Source organism: Phragmites australis, chromosome 12 (assembly GCF_958298935.1).
Source record: "Phragmites australis chromosome 12, lpPhrAust1.1, whole genome shotgun sequence".
Taxonomy (NCBI): domain Eukaryota; kingdom Viridiplantae; phylum Streptophyta; class Magnoliopsida; order Poales; family Poaceae; genus Phragmites; species Phragmites australis.
The window spans coordinates 21,081,976-21,105,496 of NC_084932.1; the positions used below are offsets into that span (position 1 = coordinate 21,081,976).

Genomic DNA, 23,521 nt, shown 5'->3' on the forward strand with positions numbered 1-23,521 from the left:
CTCAAATGGGTACATTTGATGTAAGAATACTAGGCTGCATATCTTTATCTCTCACAAGGTGAACGATAACATGTACCATGATATTGGAAAACGACAAAGGAAAGTACATCTTAAGATGACATAGTGTCTTCACCACATCACCTTGTTAAACATCAAGTACTTCAGGATCGGTAACCTTCTAAGAAATTGTGTTAAAGAAGTAACACAGCTAGGTGATTGTGTCTCGGAGATAGGTCGGTTGTATATTTTGGATTGCAACAGGAAGCATTTGGGTCATCAACACATGACAATCATGGGACTTTATGCCAACTAATTTCACATCTTGCATCGAAACAAGTTTTAAGATGATGGCGGAGTAACTGGATGGAACATTCACACCATGCAAGCACCAGCATTGTTCAGTTCTCTTGGCCTTTTTAAAATTATAGCAAGCAGGAGGAAGCCTCGTTCTACCTTTTTCGGAAGGCTCAGGTGCCAACTCAGGCCTGATCTTCATATCAACCAAGTCAAGCCTTGCATTGAGGCAGTCCTTCGTCTTTCCTAGAATATTAAGTAAAAGACCAATCAAGCTTTCACACACGTTCTTCTCTACATGCATGACATCAATGCGGTGGTGAACTTCAAGGTGCTGCCAATACGGTAACTCCCACAATATAAATCTCTTCTTCCACATGCCACTGGTATCCTTAGATTTTTTACACCCCTTTCCAAAGACAACATTGAGATCTTTAACCATATTGTGCACCTCTTTGACCACTGTAGTGCCTTGGACATAAATCTCTCTCTCGTTCCGTCAAATTGTTCTTTCATATTGTGGTACAGGTGATACCTATTAAGGAACCTATGGTGGCACATGAACACTGTTTTACGTGAGTGGGGCAACCACATACTCGTGGTACCATCTAAGCAATGAGGGCACACCGTGTATACTTGTTTACTCTGGCCTGAAAGGTTATGTAGTATAGATAAATCATTGATCATGCAGAACAACAAAGCGCGTAACGTGAAATTCTCTCTTTTGTACACATCCCATACTTACGCCCCTCGTTCCACAATGTTTTTAGATCTTTCACCAATAGTCTTAGGTATACATCAATATTGTTCCTATATTGTTTCGGGCCTTGGATAAGTAGCGACATCATTAATTACTTCCGCTTCATATACAGCCAAGGAGGTAGGTTGTAAATAATGAGAATAATTGGCCAAGTGTTGTGCCTGCTGCCCATGTTCCCAAAAGGATTCATCACGTCCGTGTTCAAAGCAAACCATATATTCCTCAATTCTGCACCAAAGGCATCGAATATCGTGTCGATATTTCTCCACTATAGAGAGAGTTGGTAGGGTGTCTTAGCTTTCCATCTTGCTTGCGGCCCTCCGAGTGTCAGCACAATAATTTAGCCTCTTTTCGATTCGCAAACAAATGCTTAAGACGTGAAATTATAGGTAGATATTACACCACCTTAGCACAAATTCCTTTCTTTATCTCGTGTCATCTGATTGACTTTTTTGCTTGTATCGAGATGCTTTGCACGCTGGATATGAATGCAAGTCTAATAGATCTTTACAGTAGAGGATACAGTCATTTCGGACATGTATGTATCCTTCCTACATCCATCCCCAATGGACAAATAACCTGCTTTGCTTCTTATGTGTTTTTGGGCATCTCATTTCCATCTGAAAGCATGTCCGATAAGAGTTCTAATAACACCGTGAAACTCTTGTCTGACTAATTATCGCTTGCTTTCAATTTAAGCAGTTAAAGTACGGATGAAAACTTTATGTATTCCGGTTTGCATCCAGGGAACAACGGTATCTCCGAGTCCTCAATCAAGCACACGAATTTGTTAAAGTCTCTCTGAGTACTCAAGTTCATGTCTGCATCACAAAACATCTTATCCAACCTATCATCGTCATCTGCACCACCACAGTCATCATCATCTGCACCAAATTCCTCGTCATCTTCTCTTCTTATATCGACTTCGGGTTCTTCGATGATGCAAACGTCTTCATGTAACACATTCTGCTTTTCACCATATTTGGTTCAACACGTGTAGTTCGGTTTAAAGCCCCTAATAATCAAGTGCGCTTAGATCTGTAGGGCTAGATCATCATGAAAAAAAAATCTAAATCTAGATGTAAATATAATTGATCTCTCAAGACAAAATTAGAACACAAATCTATATCATCTAATAAATAGAATAATACTATGTCATCATGAAAAAAAATTATATCTAGATCTAGCTAGCTCTCCAAACCAAATCTAGACCATCTAAACTAAATTAGAACATAATACTTATCTTGGAGTAAAAAATATCAATAAATCTTTAAGTTTTCACCGAAATCTAAAAAAATTTTGGTCAAAATTGTCGGCCACTTCCTCCAAAAATTGCACATAGTAAACCCAAAGCTGCACTGTGTTCTGCTTCAGACAAGCTCAATCTGTAGGTAGGGGATAATATACTATTTTATCATTGTAGATGGCTTCATGTTTAGAGACGTCCGTACTAAAGTGTCTCACCTCCCCTCGGCTATTTTCCTAGAAGACTCATAATTCTCATCGCCTGTATTAATTTTACAGACGATTCCTGTTTGGTGCTGTCTGTGCTATTGGTTTTATTACAGACAACTTAAAATACAAGCCGTTTATATTAATATTACAGATAGTTCTTTTTTGGAGCCTTGTGCGATATTTATTTTATCATGGTCCAAATACGAGCTGTTTGTATTAATATTACAGACGGTTTCAAATAAAAATCGTTTGTATTAGAAGCATCCCACCATTTTCGGATGCGTCTCGTCGTCTTGCATACAGTTTTTTTTTGAGTCGTCTGTGATCATCTTTACACAGATAACTTATAGAACCATCTATATAGGGGTGTCCCACTAAATTATTTATGTAGTACTGAGTGTGATGTTGACGATCTGGCTTCTAATTGAACACAACATAAAACCTGCGTTCACTACACCACACTTCCAAGTTGTTATCAACCATTGCCAAGAACAAAGTTAACCTGAACACGAGGTTCTTGTCATCAGAAGCAATCGAAGAACACGTAAAAACAAATAAGAAGCAATCTCATTTGCATCTGAGATCAATAGAACACAAAGGAGAGGTTCATTATATAGCAAGTGGTTGGTCTAGTAAATACAACACATTGTAATAGTCTCAACACATGGGAGAACTAAACTCAACTAAATTTGGATCTAAAATGGTTGATGTATTGGTAATAAGATATAATCATGCAAGCGTCGCAATGGGCGTTTTGCTAGTTAAGCTAAAAACTAAACAAGAAGTAGTTATTTAAAAAAAAAACCTAAGCAAGAAGTTCAGTGCTTCAAATGTACTTGATAATTCTACCTCTTTACATAGGGGTGAGTTGACGATGACCACGATGATGACGACTAGCTGTGCAAGGTGGCAAGGGACTGACGATTAGCTAGAGAAGGGGCTGGATCTTAGGCGTGAAGGAGGTCTTATCTCGGGGATCGAGGGGAATTGGAGAAGAGAGGAGAGAACATCTATGACTTCTTTTTTCAAGCCTTGTTATTCAAACACGATTTTTTTTTAAGGCCAAATACTTATGACTCAGGCAAATCAAATGAATTAAAGCAATGAAAGCTGCTATAACGTAAACCATTTTATAACCATTACAACTGATAACAATTTCTCAGATCCATTAAACACCAACATAAAGTAAATAATCAACACACACCATAACTAACATTGCGATACTATAAACCCATGCAACTCAAGCATAAAAGCAGCATGCATTTTATATACGTATGTATAGCACCCATCTCTGTCCCGCCATCGATGCGTGGCCATGGAGGTCGTCATCATCGATCGATCATATCTCGTCCATGAGCTCTTGGAAAGCGTCCATGGCGGTCGCCGGCAGCCCGAGCAGCACGTTGATGCTCTTCCTCTCCTTTCCGTGGGCGAGGAAGAGTATGACTTCCTTCTCCGGCAGCGTGACGGGGCCGGACATGACGGGCTCGCCGCAGCCGAAGTCGGCGCCATGGAAGGCGAGCCGCGACCACGTGGTGATGAGCAGCGTCGACGCCAGCGACGGCCGCGCGCGCGTCGCCTCGAAGTAGTCCACCGCCGACCTCATGTACTCGTCCGTCACCATCCGCACGGCCTCCTGCACCAGCCCCGCCGCGCGCGACACGGGCGCGGACAGCAGCTCGTCGGCCGTCGCCAGTGCGTTGGTCAGTACGATGCCGTTCCCGAAGTAGCCCCTTGGCAGCGGCGGCACGAACCGGCGCCGCCCGTCCACCGCAAAGAGCAGCTTGGTGCGCTGCTCCGGGGCAAGCCCGAGTGCGCGGGTGCGCGCGCGCCAGACGAGGCCCGAGAGCGCCTCAAAGGTGGTACAGTGTTCCAGGGCGCCGTCGGCGAGCGCCAGGCCGCGGACGCGCTCCAGCCGGTCCGGGTCGAAGCAGAATGAGCGGTAGAGCAGCTCCTGGTTCCCGTAGAGCACCGCCGTGTCGGAGACGTCGGGGATCTCGGCGAACTCGTGGTGCGGAAAGGAGTACACCGGCGGGTCGCGCGCGCGGAGGACGGTGCGGTCGAGGAACGGCGGCACGGTGAGCTCGGCGGCGCCGCGCGCCGTCTCGGCCCACGAGTTGACGAACTCCATGGCGCCGATGCCGTCGAACATGCAGTGGTTCATTGCCAGGCCAAGGGCGAAACCTCCGCACTTGAACCTAGTCACCTGCGAACGAATTAATCGATGGTAATTAGTTCAAGTTAATTTACTGAAATTTGGAACAGATTTGTTACGAATTTGGCTAATTTGAGTGCTTGACTGATCAAGCTTAATAAAGTATGCATGATTGGAACCGAGTTATATTATGATTTGACACTTTAGTTGGTGCAAAATTAATCATGAGTGGATTTTCTTGTCATCTTGGGCCCCACATGTCGGACTATAGTATTGGTTGTGCCCTTGTGCGACATGGACACATGGCTAGGAAACAAAAAATGGAGGTTGGTGATATGGTTTGGTTGATTTTTAGGTATATGTTGGTCATCTAACACTGTACCAAAAACAAATTTAGAAGTCTCGCTTAAGGTACCAAAATGCATGACTTGTCTGAGTCCAACAAGGACAACCAAACAGAGACTATCATAAACTATGCTATCATAGATTCTGCAATCTGACACAGTTTTTGCTATTAAAAGTTATTTACAAAATCACACAGCAACCACTCGTACAAGCAGGCCGTGGTAACGTGAGGTACTATTATCGACTAACCATCCCAAATTTTCGCAACAAGGAAGACAGGACCTAAAAAATCTGACACAGTATTTGGAACACGCTAGTTTCATGCACGGATACAGAAAAAAAAAAATCTAGCGTTCCAAAAAGCACCGAAGTTCTAGACACAAAGAAGTAATTTTTCTTTTTTAGTTTTGAGGCACAATTTTCTATGAACTTATTTCTCTAATCACTAAGTAGTTTTAGATGTCCATAGGTACCTGATATATAACATTGACTATTACCTTTTGTTATAATAAATTTATAAAATATAAAAATATATACTATTATAAACATATTTTTCAAGATAAATCTATCCATACCATTTTTAAATATATAAACTCAATATATAAAATAAAAATTTGTAACCAAAATTCAGATCGGATGATTGCACGTAACCAAAACCATTATTTCTGAGTGAATGGAGTAGCAGAATCTTAGCTGCGTCTCATTGAATTCACCACCTTTCAACACCCATCCCCTGCCCACTGGCCACTTCCTACCAACCGACTCCACGGGTCGGTTCATTTGCTGCTGCGCACTCACGCGGCGCAGTAAAAGTTACACGGGCGTATGCATACGTGCACAAGCTTTTCATCCACCTCCTCCCTTTCACCAAAACGGCGCATGGCAACCCGGGCCGGCCGCCTCGGTCACCGGACACCCAACCGGAAAACGTGCAAGGAACTGTTAATGGCGGTGCGCGTACCTGCGCGGTCATGGGCGGCATCTCGAGGATGTTCTTGGCGCCGGGGACGGAGTAGACGAGCTGGCCTAGCGCGGCGGGGTCCGGCTTGGTGTGGTCGCCGACGTCGGCAAGGTCGCAGCCGGCGTCGGCCTCCACGAACACGGCGCCCTCGCCCGTGAGCTCCACGGTCAGCTTCATCTCTGGGCTGATGCCCAGGCGGCCCGCCAGCGGGTGGTAGTGCACGAGGACGCGCGCCAGCGCGTCGCGGAGCGCGGCCGCCACGTCTTCGCCGGCATCGCCGTGACGGCTGGACGAAGGGGGCTTGTAGCAGTACACCGTATGCACGATCACGGCGATGTTCTGGTCCAGGTTGGAGAGGTAGTACTGCTCGCCCGTCGGCGTCGGCTCCGCCGGCGGCACCAGCGTCGGCTCCCCGCGCTTCACGCTCAGCTGCTGCGCATTGCCACCCGCCGCGACACCGTTCTCCTTGATCTCAACAGCCTGCATCATCCGCAAACGCGACAAGAAAATTGTCACACAAACATATGCTTAACTATCAAGCAACACAGAAGAAGTGGCTGCAGCAATTAAGCTGATGTAGCATATCTACTCACCATGTTTAATGATGCGCGTAGGAGAGAGAAAGAGATGATTTTGGAGAGAGGAGGGAGAGTGGGGTTTGTGATTTGAGAAGTGGCGTTTGTGAGGTGGTGCTTATATAGGAACGAGCAAGGGGGAGGGTGGAGTGACGCAAAAACAGTTGGCGTTGGAGGGGTTGCATAACTACCAATATTGTTCTGTCTGGGAAGTTTTACCCGGGAATCTGGAGAAAGGGAGAGTAATACGATATTAAATTTGGTGTCTCGAGAGAATAATTAAAAAGAAGATATAATATAAGAAAAACTGTTTATTCTTTATTTACCTATATTTACAATGAAGGGTATTGTTTCGTACCAAAACCTCTCAAAAATAAAATAAATTTCTAAAAGATAGATACCTATTCTAAGAAGGTTAAATTTATAAAATAAAATAAATTTCCAAATTCTATTGTAAAATTCCAGGTTTCATAACACTCTCTCTTGTGTACTTCTCGCGAAATATATCTCTTGTGTACTTCTCGCGAAATATATATCTCATCAAAACTCCCAAAAAACCTAGTAAGAAAAATTAGAAGAAAAAGTACATAGTTTGCGACATGATCATACGAATTGGCTCATTAAAAATCTTAACATGAGAAACTTCAGGAAAGCTTATATGAGAGAAAAGAGTATAATTCATCGAAAATGCTTTATTATGATTATCTTTGGACGCTTAATCTTCTTAAGTAAGATTTAATTCCTCGTATCGGTATTATGTAAAAATTCTCTCCCTAAAATGTCCAACTCTCTAAGCCTCATTATCCCAATACCACGAATACACCTTTCAAAACTAGATACAGAGAGAGACTTATTTAGTGAATAAATATGCAAGATTTCCATATGACTTGGTATGCATTACCTTTATTTCATTAATTTTATGCAATTCATGAGCATAAAAGAACTTGATGTTGATATGTTTCGTTAAGTTGTTTTTCACATATCCTGATTGCACTTGTGCAATACATGCAGCATTATCTTTATGGATAATGGTGGGAGTGTTAGTAGTATTCAAACCACATGACTGTTGAATATGCTTGATCACTCTTCTAATCGATATGCATTCCCTTGCGGCTTTCATATAAAGCTATTATTTTTTAGTGGTTCGTCAAAATAGATATAAGACTTTGTTTTGATAATTTCTAAGAAATTACAATTCCACCATATAGGAAAACATGGCTAGTCTATGATTTCGCTGTATGCGGGTCTGATAGATACCTAGCATCTGCGTATTCAACCAGACTTATGTCCTAATTCTTTCTGTAGAACAGACCCAGATCTTTGCTACGTTGCAAGTAACGCAGAATATCCTTTACGTCCTTCCAATATCTTTTAGTGGGCTCTGCATTGTATTGGGAATTCTAGTCCTAATACTTCCTCTATGTATTCTCTAGGTCTATAAGGATCTTGATCTACTTGCAATGACCTTCTGACCATAGGAGTTTTAGCAGGAAATAATTTGTTTTCAAAACCAAACTGCTCCAATACCTTCTGAGTGTAGTTTGACTGATATACTAAAATTTTATATGTCACATGCTCTAGCTACGGACCTAAGCAAAACTTATTTTTACCCAAATCTTTCATTTCAAATTCATACTTCAAGTACATGCTTGGTTCTTCTATTTCTTCTTCTGTACCGATGATATTCAGATCATCTTCATATGCAAAAATCTATTTTGGGATCTAACTGTTTCAACCCATATAGCAACTTCTTCAATTGTATGCTATAAAGGTATCTATTTCTTCTATCTTGATTCGGCAATAGTATTCATTCAGGTACCTTTATATAAATGTTCAAATCAAGGCTCTTATGCAGTCAAAATATCCATCAATTTCATTTTCAACTCCAAGTTGACTGCCATTGAGATTAAATATCTAAAGGTAATGCCACACATCATCGAGGAATAGATTTCTTCATAATCAACACCTGGCCATTGAGTTAAACCTTGTGCCACTAGTCGTGTTTTATACCTCACAATTTCATTCCTTTCATTCCTCTTATGAACAAAAACCCACTTGTATCCTACTGATTTGATGTGGAGAGGTGTGCACCATACTAGTCTAAAAACCTCTCTTTTGTTCAAGGACAATAGTTCAACGGTTATTGCCTTCTGTCAGTCTTCTCAATCTGACCTTATTCTTCATTCAGTGAGCAATGCAGATTCAAGGTCATGATCTATGACTGTGATAATTTTATTTACAAAGTATATATCGACTATTGTGGTTGCTCTGTTTCAGGATTCCCTTGAATTCACATAGTTCATTGCTACTTCATCATAGGTTGCACTTTTAGGTGCTTCTTCATCTTGCTCTTCATAATTTCTTTTAGGTGCACTTTTAGATGCTTCTTCATTATTTCTTAATGGTGGAGCAAGACCCTTTAGTTTACCAGAATCAATTTCTATTTCAGCGCGCACATTTTCGCTAGTTTCTTCCTACGTGGGAAGATTCAAATCAAGTATGCCTACTTCCTAAGGTTTCATACCATCGTCAGGTCTCAACTGGCTCCCCTTCTTTTTTTCTTTGGGGGCATTTCTATGATCGCCTGTGGTAAGTTCTCATTTCCTATTTTCACCAGACATCTCCAGCTATTTGGGACTTGAGAAATCGAATTTCTACTCCTTTATTTATTTTTTAGAGCTCCTAGGATAAGATGAGGGGTACCTTATTTTGGTACTTCTACCCTCTCTGCTTAAAATGATTAGGCAGATCGTTTACTAATTTCTACAAAAAATAATTTTGTTTACTTCATCATATGCTTCACTAGTGCGAGGATTATGTGTTGTAGTTCCTTGAGCCTGCCAAATAAGTGCCCGACATTCTTCATCCATGGGTATACTTCCTCCCCTAATAACAAAAAATTATTTGCATCAAATATGTAGTCAGTGAAGCAGGCCGTATTCAAGATCCCATAGCGGTTCGCTGTGGTGGCGATATTGGCACATTAACCATACATACAGGTTTGTATAAATGGAAAATTTTCAGAATTACCACTTGCACTAGTTGCATAGTTGAATGGATGTTATAGGAGGATGTTCTGTAATAAATGAGAGCCGGCTCATGTAAGACTGCATGTCCCAAACAAGTAGCAGGCAAATTACAAGGCTACAGTAAAGATCTAACAATAAACTTTATTCTTTTAATCAGTGCTTCGGCTAGTCCATTCTGAGTGTGGACATGTTGTACAGAATGTTCAACGTTAATTCCCATACTAGTGCAATAATCATCGAATGCTTTAGAAGTAAATTCTCCAACGTTGTCCATTCTAATGGATTTCACGCGATGATTCAAAAATTATTCCTGCTTTGTATGATCTGCAAAATCAACTTTACAAACGTGTGGTTGCGGGTAAATAATAGACATACATGCGATCACTTTGAGGATGTGTCTATCAATACCATAAAGTATTGAAATAGGCCAGAAAGCGGCTGAATAGGACAAAAAATATCCCCTTGGATTCTGTCCAGGAATGCAGGGATTTCATCTTGTACCTTTAAGGTAGATGATCTTATAATTAATTTCCCGGTATCACATGCAAGGCATACAAAATTTTCATGATTTGGGAAATTCTTCATATTTATGCTATGACCTTGTTTCTCATCATTCTAAGACCAGTGTGACCTAATCTATCAGGCCATAGGGAGAATAATTCTACACTATGATTGAACACTTCAAGTGCCTTAATGCAAGTATAATACAAGCCACTACTCATAGATATAAGTTTTTCTAATATTCTCACTTCACTATCACGCTTAGTGATAAGTAGATGCTACCTACTATCTTCTTCACTAGTTTCTATTTAGAAACCATTAGCACAATATATATAAAACTTAAGAGATTTCATAGATTCAGGGTACAACAATGCTTCCTCAATGTGCAAAGTAATTTTCACACGTAGTATGACTATGATTCTTCCAGAACCTATTATGCATTTATCACTACCAGTGACAATCATCACCTTTCCAGAACTATTTTTGATAGACTAAAAGTACATATTTTCTCTTAAGATGGTATTTGTGATTCCACTATCCATAAAACACACTTCCTCCATACGAGCACCACACATATTCTATACCAAAAAATATTGTTTGCAACTAAGCTTGCTCTTATTGCGCTTTCATTATTCATTCAATCCTTCTAAATTTAGTAACTAGATAAATGACTAATTACTCTAATTCTAGATAGAGTCAATGAGATGTCCAGCCACTTCTTCTATAATGGCTTTCTTTTCTACTTCATACTTCATGACATCTTCTATGGCAGTGGAGTAGGGTAAAGTAGAGGCCTCTACATCCTTCATTGGAAGATCTTTTACTGACAATGTGGGAGCATCACCAACTTTCATATGAGATACTTCCCTTTCAATTGCAACTACTTTTCCACCTTCATTCCCACTGCAATGGTGAGGTGTACGTCTGGCTGCTCCTTCTTATGGTATGCTTCTACAACATGCTATAGTGCTTTACAGATTATGGTTCTACTCACTATATGGCTTGACTTCTTTCGTTGTCTTGTCATTATCATCATCAAGCTTGACCTTGTCTACCACCACTTTCCTTCCTCTCTTCCCTCGCTTCTTATTGCGGTTCTTGCATGCTATGAAAGAGCTGTAATTGACTTCTAGGCCACTGCTCTTTACTTATGGCTAGGATAAGGAGTTGTTGTTTCTGACTTCATCATGAACTTTATGAAACTGCAACACATCAATCAGTTCAGAATACTTCTTGTATTTTGATTGATGGTGGTTGCATGTGGATTCTGCCGCATTCAGGTGGAAAGCGGAGAGTCTTCTGAATTTTCTCCTCTTGTGATCTCTTTCCTACAAAGACACAAAATTATGCAAATGCGGTGCAACACAGAGTTGTACTCTCTGACATACTTGTAGCCATAAAAATGAAGCCAAACCCATTCTTGCTCTGCAAGAGGCTTGATGGTGTGCTTAAGACGCTCAAAACGCTCCTGCATTGCTTTCCATAGTGCCTTAGCACTAATCATTGCCATGGACTCATCCTTCAAAGTGGGGGAGAGATGGTGGCGTAGAAATTGAAATGCCTGATCATTCTCATCCTCCATAGGAACCATTGCACTACTTGTTCCTACGCCAATGGTAGCGTAGAGCTTTTCCACTCCAAGTATAATCCGGACTTCCGGCGCCCAAGTGATATAGTTGCAGCCATCTACACTTAGCTTGGCGAACTCCATCTTCGTGATGCTAGCCATCTTCATATTTTAAATGACGCAAGTATTACCGCTAGTAAATTTGCATCGCATTGCTAAATAGAATTGCTGCAAATTTTCCAATATTTTCTATGCTATTATTCAAATTTTACTAAATTTAAACACGTAACAGATAATTTAAATAGTAAAATAACACAGAAATAAATACTGCATAATTGCAACACAAATGCAAAATTTAAATTCTAAACGTACTTTTCTGCAAGAAAAGGTATCTTTGGGATTTTCTGTAAAGTCCTAGGGTTTATACACAAAATTTCTAGGATTTGCGTAATTTTCAGAAACCACAACGTCTAATATACAAAAATAGAGCCTCTAGATAATTTTCTGAACAACCAGGGGCTTAAGCGCAAAAGTGCAAAGACTACACTCAATTAATGGAAACCTAGGGGGCTAAATGAAAAATTTTGGATTTTCTCTTATTTCTTTATTCCCACCGGCCTTCTTCTTATTTGGGCTGGCCCGGCCCACTCTAGCCCGCACACTTCACATAAAATAGGGCGGCTAGGGTTTCCAAACCCTAGCCGCCACTCTGACCCAGCTGCGACCACTCTAACCCAGCTGCGATCGACTTCAGGCCGGTGACGCATGGTGCAAGGGGGGCCACGGCGGCAGAGAGCGGCGCCTGCGTGGCCGGTGCGGGGTGGCACCCGGCAGTTGGCGGCAAGGTAGTGCCGACAATCAATCCGGTGCGGTGCTCATCTGCTTGGCCGCTGCAGAGCGGCACCGGTGGCTGGTGTGAGGGGGCTGTGGCGACTACAAACAACAGTGTGGCTGTGTGCTGGCTGGGGAGGTGGAAGCGGCATGTGACCGACGGTTGCCCGGCCGCTTGCAGGCGGCGTGTCGGGCCTACAAGAGCTACAGCGCCGCGATGGCACATGCTTTGGTAGGCGGGTGAGTTTGCCGGTGTGCCGCGGGCGACTGTGGGCAGCCAGCTTCAAGCGACGGCGGTCGGGCATGGCCACGAAAGAGAGGAGGCGGCCTGCGGGATGGCTCCATCAACCGAGAGGTGTGACGTGGTTGACAACCTGCACGATGCATGGTGGGGCCGCTTTGGGAGGCGCAACTTCGACGCACGGTGAGTGACGGGCTGCAGTAGGCCGGCACAGCGGCGGCGGCGCCACTTCGAGCGGCGCGAATTCTAGAAGGCTACCGGCTTCATGCCAGCGGTATACCCCTTTTTCAGTTTCGATATGTGGTGGTGGCCTTTGAGCCACCACATTCTTGTGTAGGGGGATGGCCGCCAATTTGCCGATCGGCGGCGTGTGGTAGCTGCGGGGTTGACCAGTCATGTTCACATCGACATTGCAATGTCGTTCTCTGTGATATGCTATTCATGCATACGTTGCTACTATTCATGCGATTCATTATTGTTCATACGATTCACTACTGCTTCTTGCTATCTGTTATTGTTCGTGCAATTCCATATCTATTTTGATGCAAAAACAGTAATAGCAAGAACACATACAGAATCGATCGTTCCTTTCAATTCTTGTGAATAGATTCATACCGCGTAGGGCATATAAGCTAGGCCATGACCTACCCACTCAACGAAGATGTTAATATAGTGTAGATTCATTCCGCTAGCTTGGTCTCCAGTAGAGCTTTGTGCTAATAACATGTTGAGAATCTGCTGCTACTGGGTGTAGTCGAGCGATCACTCAAGAGGACAATTACAAATAAGACATAATATAGGAGAAAAACTATTTATTCTTTATTCATCTATGTTTACAATGAGAGGCACTGCCTTTATATATAATGCTAAAAACTCTAAAAGATAGAATCAATCTTCAAAAGATAAAGACATATTCTAAAAGGTTAAATTTTTAGAAACCCAAACGAGCTCAAATTGTATTGTAAAACTTTAACAGAATCCTCTTTTGACAAGTTGAGAACTTATTTTTACTTTATTTCCGGTACTTACTCCATGTAAAGTGGAATACGCGCTTGACAAACCAGCAGGATTTCTACTGGAATTGTACCGTTCGTTCATGGTAAAATCCTTGTAATATATATGACTGAAACACGCTAATTCGACGGGGTTGAAATCAGATTGTACCGTTTCCTTGTGAAATTGTAGCATTCCAAGAAGTCCCGAAAGCTAAGTTGAAAGGAAGAACAGAGGACAAGTTAAGACTGAGACATATTTGTGTTTATGTAGTAGTGTATATTCCTGACAGCTCAAAGCTGCATATGCTCCTATGCTATCCTGAGGGCTGCTAGTGAAAGGTATCTATGCAATACCAAAGTTTCTGCGCAATATAAAAAACGTATTTACGGGTCCAAAGAAAAGAAAGAAAGAATAAAATGAACGCTGGGACCCTCGTGATGTTCAACTCAGACGTCGGTCCCCAGGCTGCTATTGGGAACAGTCGAGTCGATCAATATCAGCTCCCCACGTAGCAGCTTCATGGAAGTGGCCAAGTGGGCCCCACCAGCAGCGTCATGTGTATTTGTGTTCGGTGGTCTACGTCTCTTCGGTTGGGAGTTGGTCACTGACGCCTGCCGGTGCTGCGTTTGTTGGAGACCGTTGGCCAAACTCGAGCTGAGAAAAAAAACAGAGAGAACCGGTTGGTCTAGCGTGCAAGATATGGGAGCTGACTGTGTGGACAACGGCCGACGTGACAAGTGAGCGTCGATTATATGGTGGAAGCTAACTATCATTTCGTGGTTGTCACTAAACGACGGATAATGTGGTTCAAAGAGGACTACGGTACGAACTTTTCATAGGTCGGTGGTTGATCCTCCACTATTATAGAGAACGCTATCACAGAGGATTCATAATTAACATTACTGTTGGTTCTAGGATCAAAATGGTAATATTGTTCTGAACATGACGAGGATATCACTTCTGCGGATACACGTATTACAAATAATTCTCTGAAATCAATTATTATTACACCATTACAAGTCCTGTAACATGAGCTCATGCATGTCGATTAAATCATTAGATGAATATGTTCCTCTATGTCTATATTCATACTTATAAAAATAAGATGCTCTAAGTTTATAAACAAATTATGTGATGTTTTATTACTTCAAAATATAGGAGAACACAAATCAAACTTTGATGAGTCAGACTCCTCCAAGACAAATCAAACTTTGAGTCCAAGACAAGTCAGAACCCAAGAGGAAAGATGTCCAAAATAAGTCGGACTCCAAGTCGACTACAACTCGACTTCCAAATTTAGTTTGGATTCTATAGATATCCGTGTAACAAAAGGATCATCTCTCTTATATGAAGTCCTATAAAAATATTTAACCATAGTTTGGAAAATGATATCTGATAATCTTTCCAACGGATCAGGTCTCACTACTTGATTCATTATGAGCGACTCGAAATCATCAAAATGAACCGATATTGTAACAGATAAAAATAGATTTTGATTTCATTTTGTTAGTTTGTATTGTAGTGTTTATGGGTCTTACATGTCCCATAAAATAAAGGTCAGGTGTGATCATAATAGTTGAGTTTGATTGAAGCATAGTTTCATCTAGAGCTAAACAATATTATCTCTAATTATGTCTTGCGATCATCTAGTTCACTACTTTGTAGAAGTCAGTACATCGTTCTTCAGCTGTATTCCAAATTTCATATTGCCTTCAATTATTCTGTTTGTTCTTTGGTTGCAAAATTTGTTCTTTGGTTGCTTTTGCAGGGATACAAAGCATTGTGTTCAGACTGATCGCGCCAATAACAAGATCAGTAAGCTTCAAAAGTAGCCTAAGCATCTAAGTTATATCCACTAAACCGACAAAGAAAAATTGACACCCAACTACCCCTATGCTAACTAGCCGGTTACGGTCACTCGTGTGAAATAGGAGCGTGAGGTTCTGGCCTTCAAAATTTCCTTGCCATCCCACTGAAAATGATTGCTGAAGGCAATGTGATATTTTTCTTTTGGTCCTTGTTATTCAAAACTTTTGATGATTATTTGAACATACAAAGATGTAGATCTCATCAGAAGTTATAATTTTCATATAAATATTGTCATCATCTGACTCCATATGAATATTTTATGAATTGATGAATATCTCACTACAAACATGCAAACCGACACCTGTTTTTCTCAGCTTCAACATGAACCAGCTAATACATTGCATATATTCTCCTTTTCATCATGTAATTGCTACAGTTAGAGATGATTATTTATTGAACTTATATTTTTGTATAATTTCAAATATCATCCAAGTTGAAACTGATTTGGCCGATATGAAAGTCAGAGAAGAGTTTCGACGACTACATTTCATATATACAATACACCCCATGCATCCTACCACAATGATCTACAAAACATTCCCCAAAATTGTGTTGAGTACAAAGAGAAGTGATCTAATAGATGGCATAAAATATATCTACGAAACTAAAGAATAACTGTACAAAATAATATATATTTGCATGTCTTCTATTCTAGATTGAACTAGAAAAATGACGCGCCGTTAGCATGCTATAATGACCCATCAGTGAAAAATACTGTCATTAGATTCTGAGACTTAGATGTTTTCTAGCATCATCATAGAAAATAAATGAAATAATGGAAGCAATACCTGACTTGTAACAAATATTTTTAGTATCCCCAGGAAATCTTCCTTCCTTTCTCTGTCTAGCCTCTGGAGTTCACTTCTGTTGTTTTCCTGCGCATTATATCAGCACAACATGAGGTATCTATCAGATCTCAGTTGCCTCACCAAAGTGAGATTTCATCAAAAGCAAAGTGCAAAACATAATTGAAACCAAACTACTTTATAAGTTACAACAACAAAGGCAAGCTAGAGGGAAGAACTGCTATTGCTGCTGCTATTTTATAATTGCCAACCAGGTGCCTAACATCAAGGATATATGACCCATGCAAGCAGGCAAATAAAAATAACTTATGGTTTGCTCCAAAGTTACAAGGGAGCATATCTCAGAACATGAATAAATGGATATGGATATTGCAGAATATATCTTCAAAAGCAATTCTAAATCTTCAGGCCCCTATTTAAATACAGCCTCCTGAAAACCATATTACTCCCAGCTATCAAGACACCAGTCCTTTCTATTGCTGATTATAGTTTCTATTTTCACACAAACAACAAGATGGGAGCAATATGTAAAGCTTACTGCGCCAGTACATGAAATTGATTTTGCATAAGAAGGACAAAATGATGGTCACAGTTATACGAGGTTAAAGGATTAGTAATGAAAGCATGGAATAAACAATAGCAGCAATGGTCGCCCAATTCTTGCTCTGGAACATTCATTATCTTTATTCTCTCATACTCCCTTAAAGCACATAACTTAGCATTTTCAGTAGCCCTTATTTTTTTCCCTTAGCTCTTCAATTCTGCAAAGTCTAGCTCCATCACCACCAAATATCTTCGACGCTGCAGGTTCAAGTTTCTCAATCCTGGACTGTAACGATGCCAGATCTGACATGAGTGTTTACAGTAAATATGCAGTATGGACAGACAACATTATGCTCAAATGATCATGCAGCGTACCCTGCCAAAGAAAAAAGAAGAAAGATCCTCAAATATGATCACTTCATAAGCAGAAGAGATTATTGGAAAAGTAGTCTACAGGTCTACGTTTCTACCAGATATTTAACAGTTTGAGCATTCAAATCTCGACATGGCCTCATAACTTTAACAGCTATAGTGGCTATGCACTTACTGTCAGCTGCTCTTATTCTCTACAAGTCATACATTGCCTCCTCAATCTCAAACTTTGTTAGTTTGATAAATGCCAATCTGAGCGCTCCTATTGTTTCACCCATATCTTGCTGAGCCTTGAGAAGTGTTTCTGCCTGTGGAGAGGACAGGACGATGCCAACGTTAAATAGCCTTCAGAGTTCAAACACAACCAGTAAGATTATGTAATAGTTTCCACCAAGACTACTTTACTCCTTTTCAGCATAAATACAGTTTTCTATACAAAATTTCCCATCAACTGATGTTGCTTCATATTATGAGACACGCAACGCAACAATATGGACCTTGTCCTATTCACCTACTGTGATATTGTGACCAACTGACAAGAGACCTGGGTAGACTCCTCTCAAGCTTCTGATTTGAGAATGTTCGCCTTGTTACAAAATATTGATTTCTTGCCCTATTAATCTTTCGAGAACAATCTCTCTTTTTTTTCTCGAGAACACTTTCATACGATTGTTGTGCAGCACATCTTGATGCTATACATGGATTATGGTTTAATTAATATATGAACAATCTAAACATCAATCTACACAGGACAATACTACTGGCTCATATTATATGAAGGCCTTACATGCACTCGATTTAAGATGAATGGTAAAATGACCAAACATTTCCCTAATTAAGATGTTTTGGCATAAAAGAAGCATTAATTACAATAACAGACTTGCACTTAAACTAAAGTTACCAAGCAAGGGGACATTGTGCCTCAAAAACCTCTCTGTAATGGTTGAAGTACTACAGTACATGTCAAAAAAGGAAAGGAGGATGGTACAGAAGGAGATGCATTGATCATACTCCTATGTCATGAATTCAATGTATACCATGAATGCAGTTCTAAAGGGAATAACACTGTTCATTATTAAATTTTCCTTTGTAAAAATCTTATGTATAGCTTGAAATTGAATCACTACTCAAATATAGTTGTTACAAGAGATGAAACCAATTGCCTCGCTGGTCATAACTATGAAACCACCTGTTGTGACGTGCTGGTGAGCTGCTGCTCCCACTCCTGCAGCTTCTCCTTCTTCTCCACGAACTCCCTTTCCTCCTCCACCAGTGGCAGCTTGACGTCGGCCCAGTCTATCACAACCGACTGCTTGAGCTCTTTGAATATCCTCAGCAGGTCCCTCCCGCCCTTGGCTGGCTGCACCACGTCCTCCTCCCTGGAGGGGAGCTGCCGCGGGAGCCACGCCGGGCCAGCATCCTGGACGCCACATCGGTGCTGCCAGGCAATGGCATCTTTCCCTCGGCCTGCAAGAATACATGCAGCTCGTCACTTGGCCCGATCGCGGGGTGCTCGGCGAACCGCCACAGGTACCGCTCGAGCGTGACATGAAGCTGGGCCACGAACTCATCCCGCAGCATGACTTGGCTCTCGATGGTGTTCTTGTCGAGCCGCAACGGCACGAAGTGGACCCGGAAGGTATCGGCAAGGCGGCGGTCGAGTTGAGCATGGTGCAGGCCACGACCGGTGGCGAGAACATGATCATCGTATCCATACCAACACACACAGCCAATGCGGATAAAATGACACATGCAGCAGCAGCCAAGCTCAAATCGACATGTGTGGCATAGACAGATGCGTACCTGGTCGAGTGGTCGACCAATGGAGACATGGCGCAACATAGAGGCCAGCCGGAACAATCAAAGCAAACTCACCTGGGGGAAATGGCACGGCACAAGGGCAGCGACCAACAGGGGCTCTGGCTGGCCCGGGTCCACGGCAGCAGCAGGGGACGGCGCGGCCTTCGGCCACATGCGACCGGGCCTCAGCGCAGCAAGGCTCTTGGCCTGGTGGTGAGGCGGTGCAGTGCGCGCCACAGCAGGGATGGTGGCTGGAAGGCGGTAGCAGCAGGAGCGCGGCATGTATGTTGTCGGCCAGCAGGGCTCCAGCTGGGCGGCGCGGCCTTCGGCGGCTAGAGCCTCCGATCCCCTCTGGTGGTGGGCGGCCGCAAAGCCACGGCCAGCAGGGCTCCGGCTCGGTGATGAAGCGGCGTGGTGCAGCAGGGGCTCCGCCCCATTCTTCCATCGGCGCCAGAGACGGCAGCAGGGGACTCGACAGCAGGGGCTCCCGGCCGGCAGGACACAGGGTAGCAACAGGAGGCGACGGCCTTCGGCCAGGTCGCCAATCCACCGGGGCACCAGGGGCTCAGCCCGTTCTCAGCAGACAGCAGAAGGGGCGACGCGGCACAAGGCCACGTGCGGTTGGGCTTCAGCCTGCAGTAGGGCCTCTGGCCGGATTCTTCCCCCTCATATAGATCAAATCCTCTCCTTTATATAGGCGCACGGTTGGATTGGGGATAGGGATGAATCTCGCGCGAATTTGGTTGAGGATAGACCGATAGAGTGGAGATCCGGCCTATTTAGTTGGGGATTCGATTTTAGATGCGGATTTGGCGCGGACTCTTGGGGATAGAGAAGGAGGGGCGAGAGGCTGGAGAAGCTAGGAGCGGGCGCAGTGCGCCGGCGAGGCGGCGGTGGAACCGGAGCACGATCCGTCGAGGTGGCGAGGAGCACGGAGAACGTGGGGTGGGGTCGGGGTGAATGCGCCCATGCCGTGTAGGTGGTTTTTTCTGTAGCAATTAACTTTTTACCATCTTTATCAGTGGCACTCTTAAATATCGTCGTTATTAAAAACTTTAACAAAATGTTATCTGAAGGGCAAAATGATTTATCTATCCTTCTTTCATAGGAGGTTAGAGAGCGGTCACTGTGTTAGCTGCGCCCCAGCCCCTGCCAGCGATGACACCATCGATGAGCCCTGCCGTGTTGGTCACGCCCCAGCTCTGGTCGACCTCTTCACTCCGATTGAGCCCATCTCCTCCCCCACCGGCGCACTACTGAGCCCACCGGCTCCGAGGTGTTGGCAAGCATCGTCGTACTCGGCCTTCTCCTTCCCTCCGGCCTTCTCCCTTCTCTTCGACCTCCTTCACCCCGGTCGACCACCACTTTCTCTCCCCGGTCCAGCTCCCTTCCATTGCCCTTACGGTCCCTCTCTTTGGCCATCTCCCACCGCCAGTGAGCCCGCCTCTCCCGGCGCGCCTCCTCTATCCCTCTGGTGGACGGCTACCACAGGGCGGCCCCAGTGCCATGCCCAGAGAGGAGCATGCGGCTCGCTTCGTCGGCGTCCTCGACATTGTTGGTGATGAAGGCCATGGCCGCACCGCCGCCTGCGCCGGAGTTGAGCTCGGTGAGTGCGAGGAGCTATGGGGAGAGGCTGAAAACGAGGAGCTTGCATGACGCCCGCACAATGATGAGGGAGTGGAACAGCACGAGCTCCTTGGACGCGAGCGCGCTCTTGCTGGGGAGGGGGAGGGCGATGGGGCCAGCACGCATCCTCCCTCGATCGGAGAAGCGCGAGCACATTTGGAAGGTGGTCACAGCGGAAGGTGAGAAAGAAGGGGGAAGAAAGAAGAGGAAGAACAATTGAGTCAATTTGTATAGAAATATTCCTTTAAAGATACCGTCATGGCAGCGAAAATAGCAATAATTCAACAATCAAGTGGTCCCAGTGGCATTTTGTTAAAGTTTCTAGTAACAATGGTATTTAAAAACATATCACTGGTAAGGATGACAAAAAGTTAATTGCCCCGTTTTTTCTAGCACACAGCCACTAGCGGAGAAGGCGGTCGAAGAATCGCGATTCGATGGAGACGATGCGGCTGACCTATCCATATCAAACGGTTGTGAGGAGTTGGTGGCGCAATCCGATGGTGATAGTTAAAGACTGTTAAAGATGCGTGCATGACATATGTACCTCTAGGTAGATCACTCCATATCCAGTTCAGTTAGTTCAGTAAGGCTGCTATGGGTCATAGTATAGCTGTACTGGATAAACATTCCTTCCTTCTAAGTTCGTAAGGTTTTTTCCTTTCACCTTCTCTAAACAGGGAATGCTTAGAATGTATTAGAAATAACCTAACAACATTTTAAGATTTAACCAAGAGCAATTGAAAAAAAGCATAAATTTCTGTACAGTGGTACCTAATATCAAAATACCATGCATGAGTACTTCCAAATACTTGAAAAGTTCTTTGGATATCAAAAATAAAACGTCAAAATTTAAAGGTTAATCAAAGAACAAAGAGCTGCGCAGCCACTCAAAAGTACATTTCACCAAAGTAAATTGAGACTTGTATATGCTCATAGCCTAAAATGATATTGTGCAAAAATAGGTAAGATCATGGTACTTATACTATTTATCTTTCATTTAGTATATTACTGATGTTGCTCACATTCTTGGTATGCATAAGCATATCAAACATTCAGGAAACTGGCCAAGGAGGGGTATCAGGCCGGAGCACATCATGCATGCCTAAGAGTTTTAGATTATATTTAGCCAAAAGCAATAGTAATCTCAGGAAAAATTATTTTTTTAACATGATACGAGCTTTTTGGTAATTCAGGAAAGTATCTGTTACAGCAAAAGGATAGTATTGACTTTGGTAACTATATATGTCATGGAAAAGAGATAGTACTAAATATAGCAAAGGATAGTAATGAAAAGAAATCTATTCCTAAGAAAATTAATCCACCAAAATATAGCACTATATTTAGTAATCGATTTTTTACCACTACACAATCATTCCCATCTAGCAAAAAGGCACAGATCAGTGTATAATTTTTGCTCAATAAGCTTCTACCAATGGCCATTTGCAGCAACAGACATCTAAGTTCTTAGATTTGTAGGGATGACTAGAAAACCATTGGGGATTACCTTGGGATGATGGAGAAGGGGAGGGAATTGCAGCGTTGGTGGAGGAGGCAAGCATCAGGGTGGATGAGGTGCCGATGTCAGCTCTAAGATGTGGAGGAGGTCGCACAGTGGAGGAAATCAAGGAGGGTGCAACATGGGGAGGGAGCCAAATTACCAGTGTGGAGGAGGCCAACGTCGGGGTGGATGAGGAGGCAATATCGATGCTGAGTAGTGAAGGAGATCGTGCGGTGGAGGTCGGGGTGAGCGTGGCACATGGAGTGAGCCGAGGCAATGGTGTGGAGGAGGCTGACGTCGAGGTGGATGAGGAGGCGGTGTCGGCTTCGAGATGTGGAGGTGGTCGGACTATGGAGGTGACCAGGGTGGGTGCTGCACGGGGAGGGAGCTAAGAAGTCAGTACGGTGGCTTGGGAGTGGCTAAATGTTGAAAAAAAGTGAAGAACGACGGTGATATAGGGTAGTGATACTATCAACATAAATACAACTAAGAATTGCAAATTAAAAAAAGTGTTCTTGTGCTGCAGGGCAAGAAAAGCCACTTGTACGTTCCAAACCACTACAAGCCTGACACAAACATTCAGTTATACAAGTTAGAGCTAAGGTTTATAAAGCATGCAAGATGTTACTCGATATGTAATCTGGTACTAAAAGATAGCAAAGGTAGTAGGCTATGATATTATCTTTGTTGGTTGTTAACCAGAACCGGCAGTGATACTATCAACATAAATACAACTAAAAATGTGAATTGATAACTAGAACACAGAAGAAACAATCTAAAATTTGCGAAGTTAAATAAATATTAATAAATACATATTAAACCATAATACATAAAAGTTCATATATAATAAATATATAAAGTTTATTACAACAATTTAAAGAACTCTCCTGATGTTTAAACTACTTGTCAGATCATCTTCCTTCTCCACCAAGCTGATGTGGCTCATACTTGTGAACAAGAGGAAGCTGTCATAGGCATAGAACTAGGTAGCATAGGCTTAGTCTTTCTTTTGCAATTTGGATGTTGGTTTTTGTGTCTAATCCACAACTTGTGTGTATGTATATCTGTGTGTATATACATATAAATATGTGTGCATGTATATATGTGTTTTGTGTGTGTATATATATATATATATATGTATATTGCACAAGCTTGACCAGCACGTCCGCTCTGTAAGCATGTCCCGTGTCACTACTGACTCGTGGCATCAGCTAGCAGTGATAAGTAGTGTATCATTGTTGGTCAATTCTATGAACCGATATTGATACATCACTATCGATTAGTGGAAGCAACC

The 23,521-nt window shown here is 42.6% G+C and overlaps 2 protein-coding genes, 1 long non-coding RNA gene and 1 pseudogene across 3 annotated transcripts; all 4 read right to left on the reverse strand.

Annotated features, from left to right (window-relative positions):
* Positions 1–3,600: 3,600 nt before the first annotated feature.
* LOC133887554 (omega-hydroxypalmitate O-feruloyl transferase-like) lies at positions 3,601–6,657 on the reverse strand. Its single transcript, XM_062327543.1, has 3 exons — positions 6,564–6,657; positions 5,971–6,450; positions 3,601–4,715 (listed from the first exon to the last, which is right to left on the reverse strand). Exons 1-3 carry the CDS (start codon positions 6,564–6,566, stop codon positions 3,849–3,851), a joined length of 1,350 nt encoding a protein of 449 aa, XP_062183527.1. The 5' UTR covers positions 6,567–6,657; the 3' UTR covers positions 3,601–3,848.
* Positions 6,658–8,818: 2,161 nt separating this feature from the next.
* On the reverse strand, positions 8,819–11,786 carry LOC133886385 (uncharacterized). The gene is made up of 3 exons (XM_062326103.1): positions 11,490–11,786; positions 11,257–11,403; positions 8,819–9,019 (listed from the first exon to the last, which is right to left on the reverse strand). The coding sequence occupies exons 1-3, from the start codon at positions 11,784–11,786 to the stop codon at positions 8,819–8,821; spliced, it is 645 nt and encodes a 214-aa protein (XP_062182087.1).
* Positions 11,787–15,995: 4,209 nt separating this feature from the next.
* LOC133886076 (uncharacterized) lies at positions 15,996–18,078 on the reverse strand. Its single transcript, XR_009903328.1, has 3 exons — positions 17,476–18,078; positions 16,368–17,304; positions 15,996–16,267 (listed from the first exon to the last, which is right to left on the reverse strand). It is a non-coding gene; the product is annotated as an uncharacterized LOC133886076 (long non-coding RNA).
* A 319-nt stretch (positions 18,079–18,397) lies between these two features.
* LOC133886075 (sorting nexin 2A-like) lies at positions 18,398–19,848 on the reverse strand (annotated as a pseudogene).
* Positions 19,849–23,521: the final 3,673 nt, after the last annotated feature.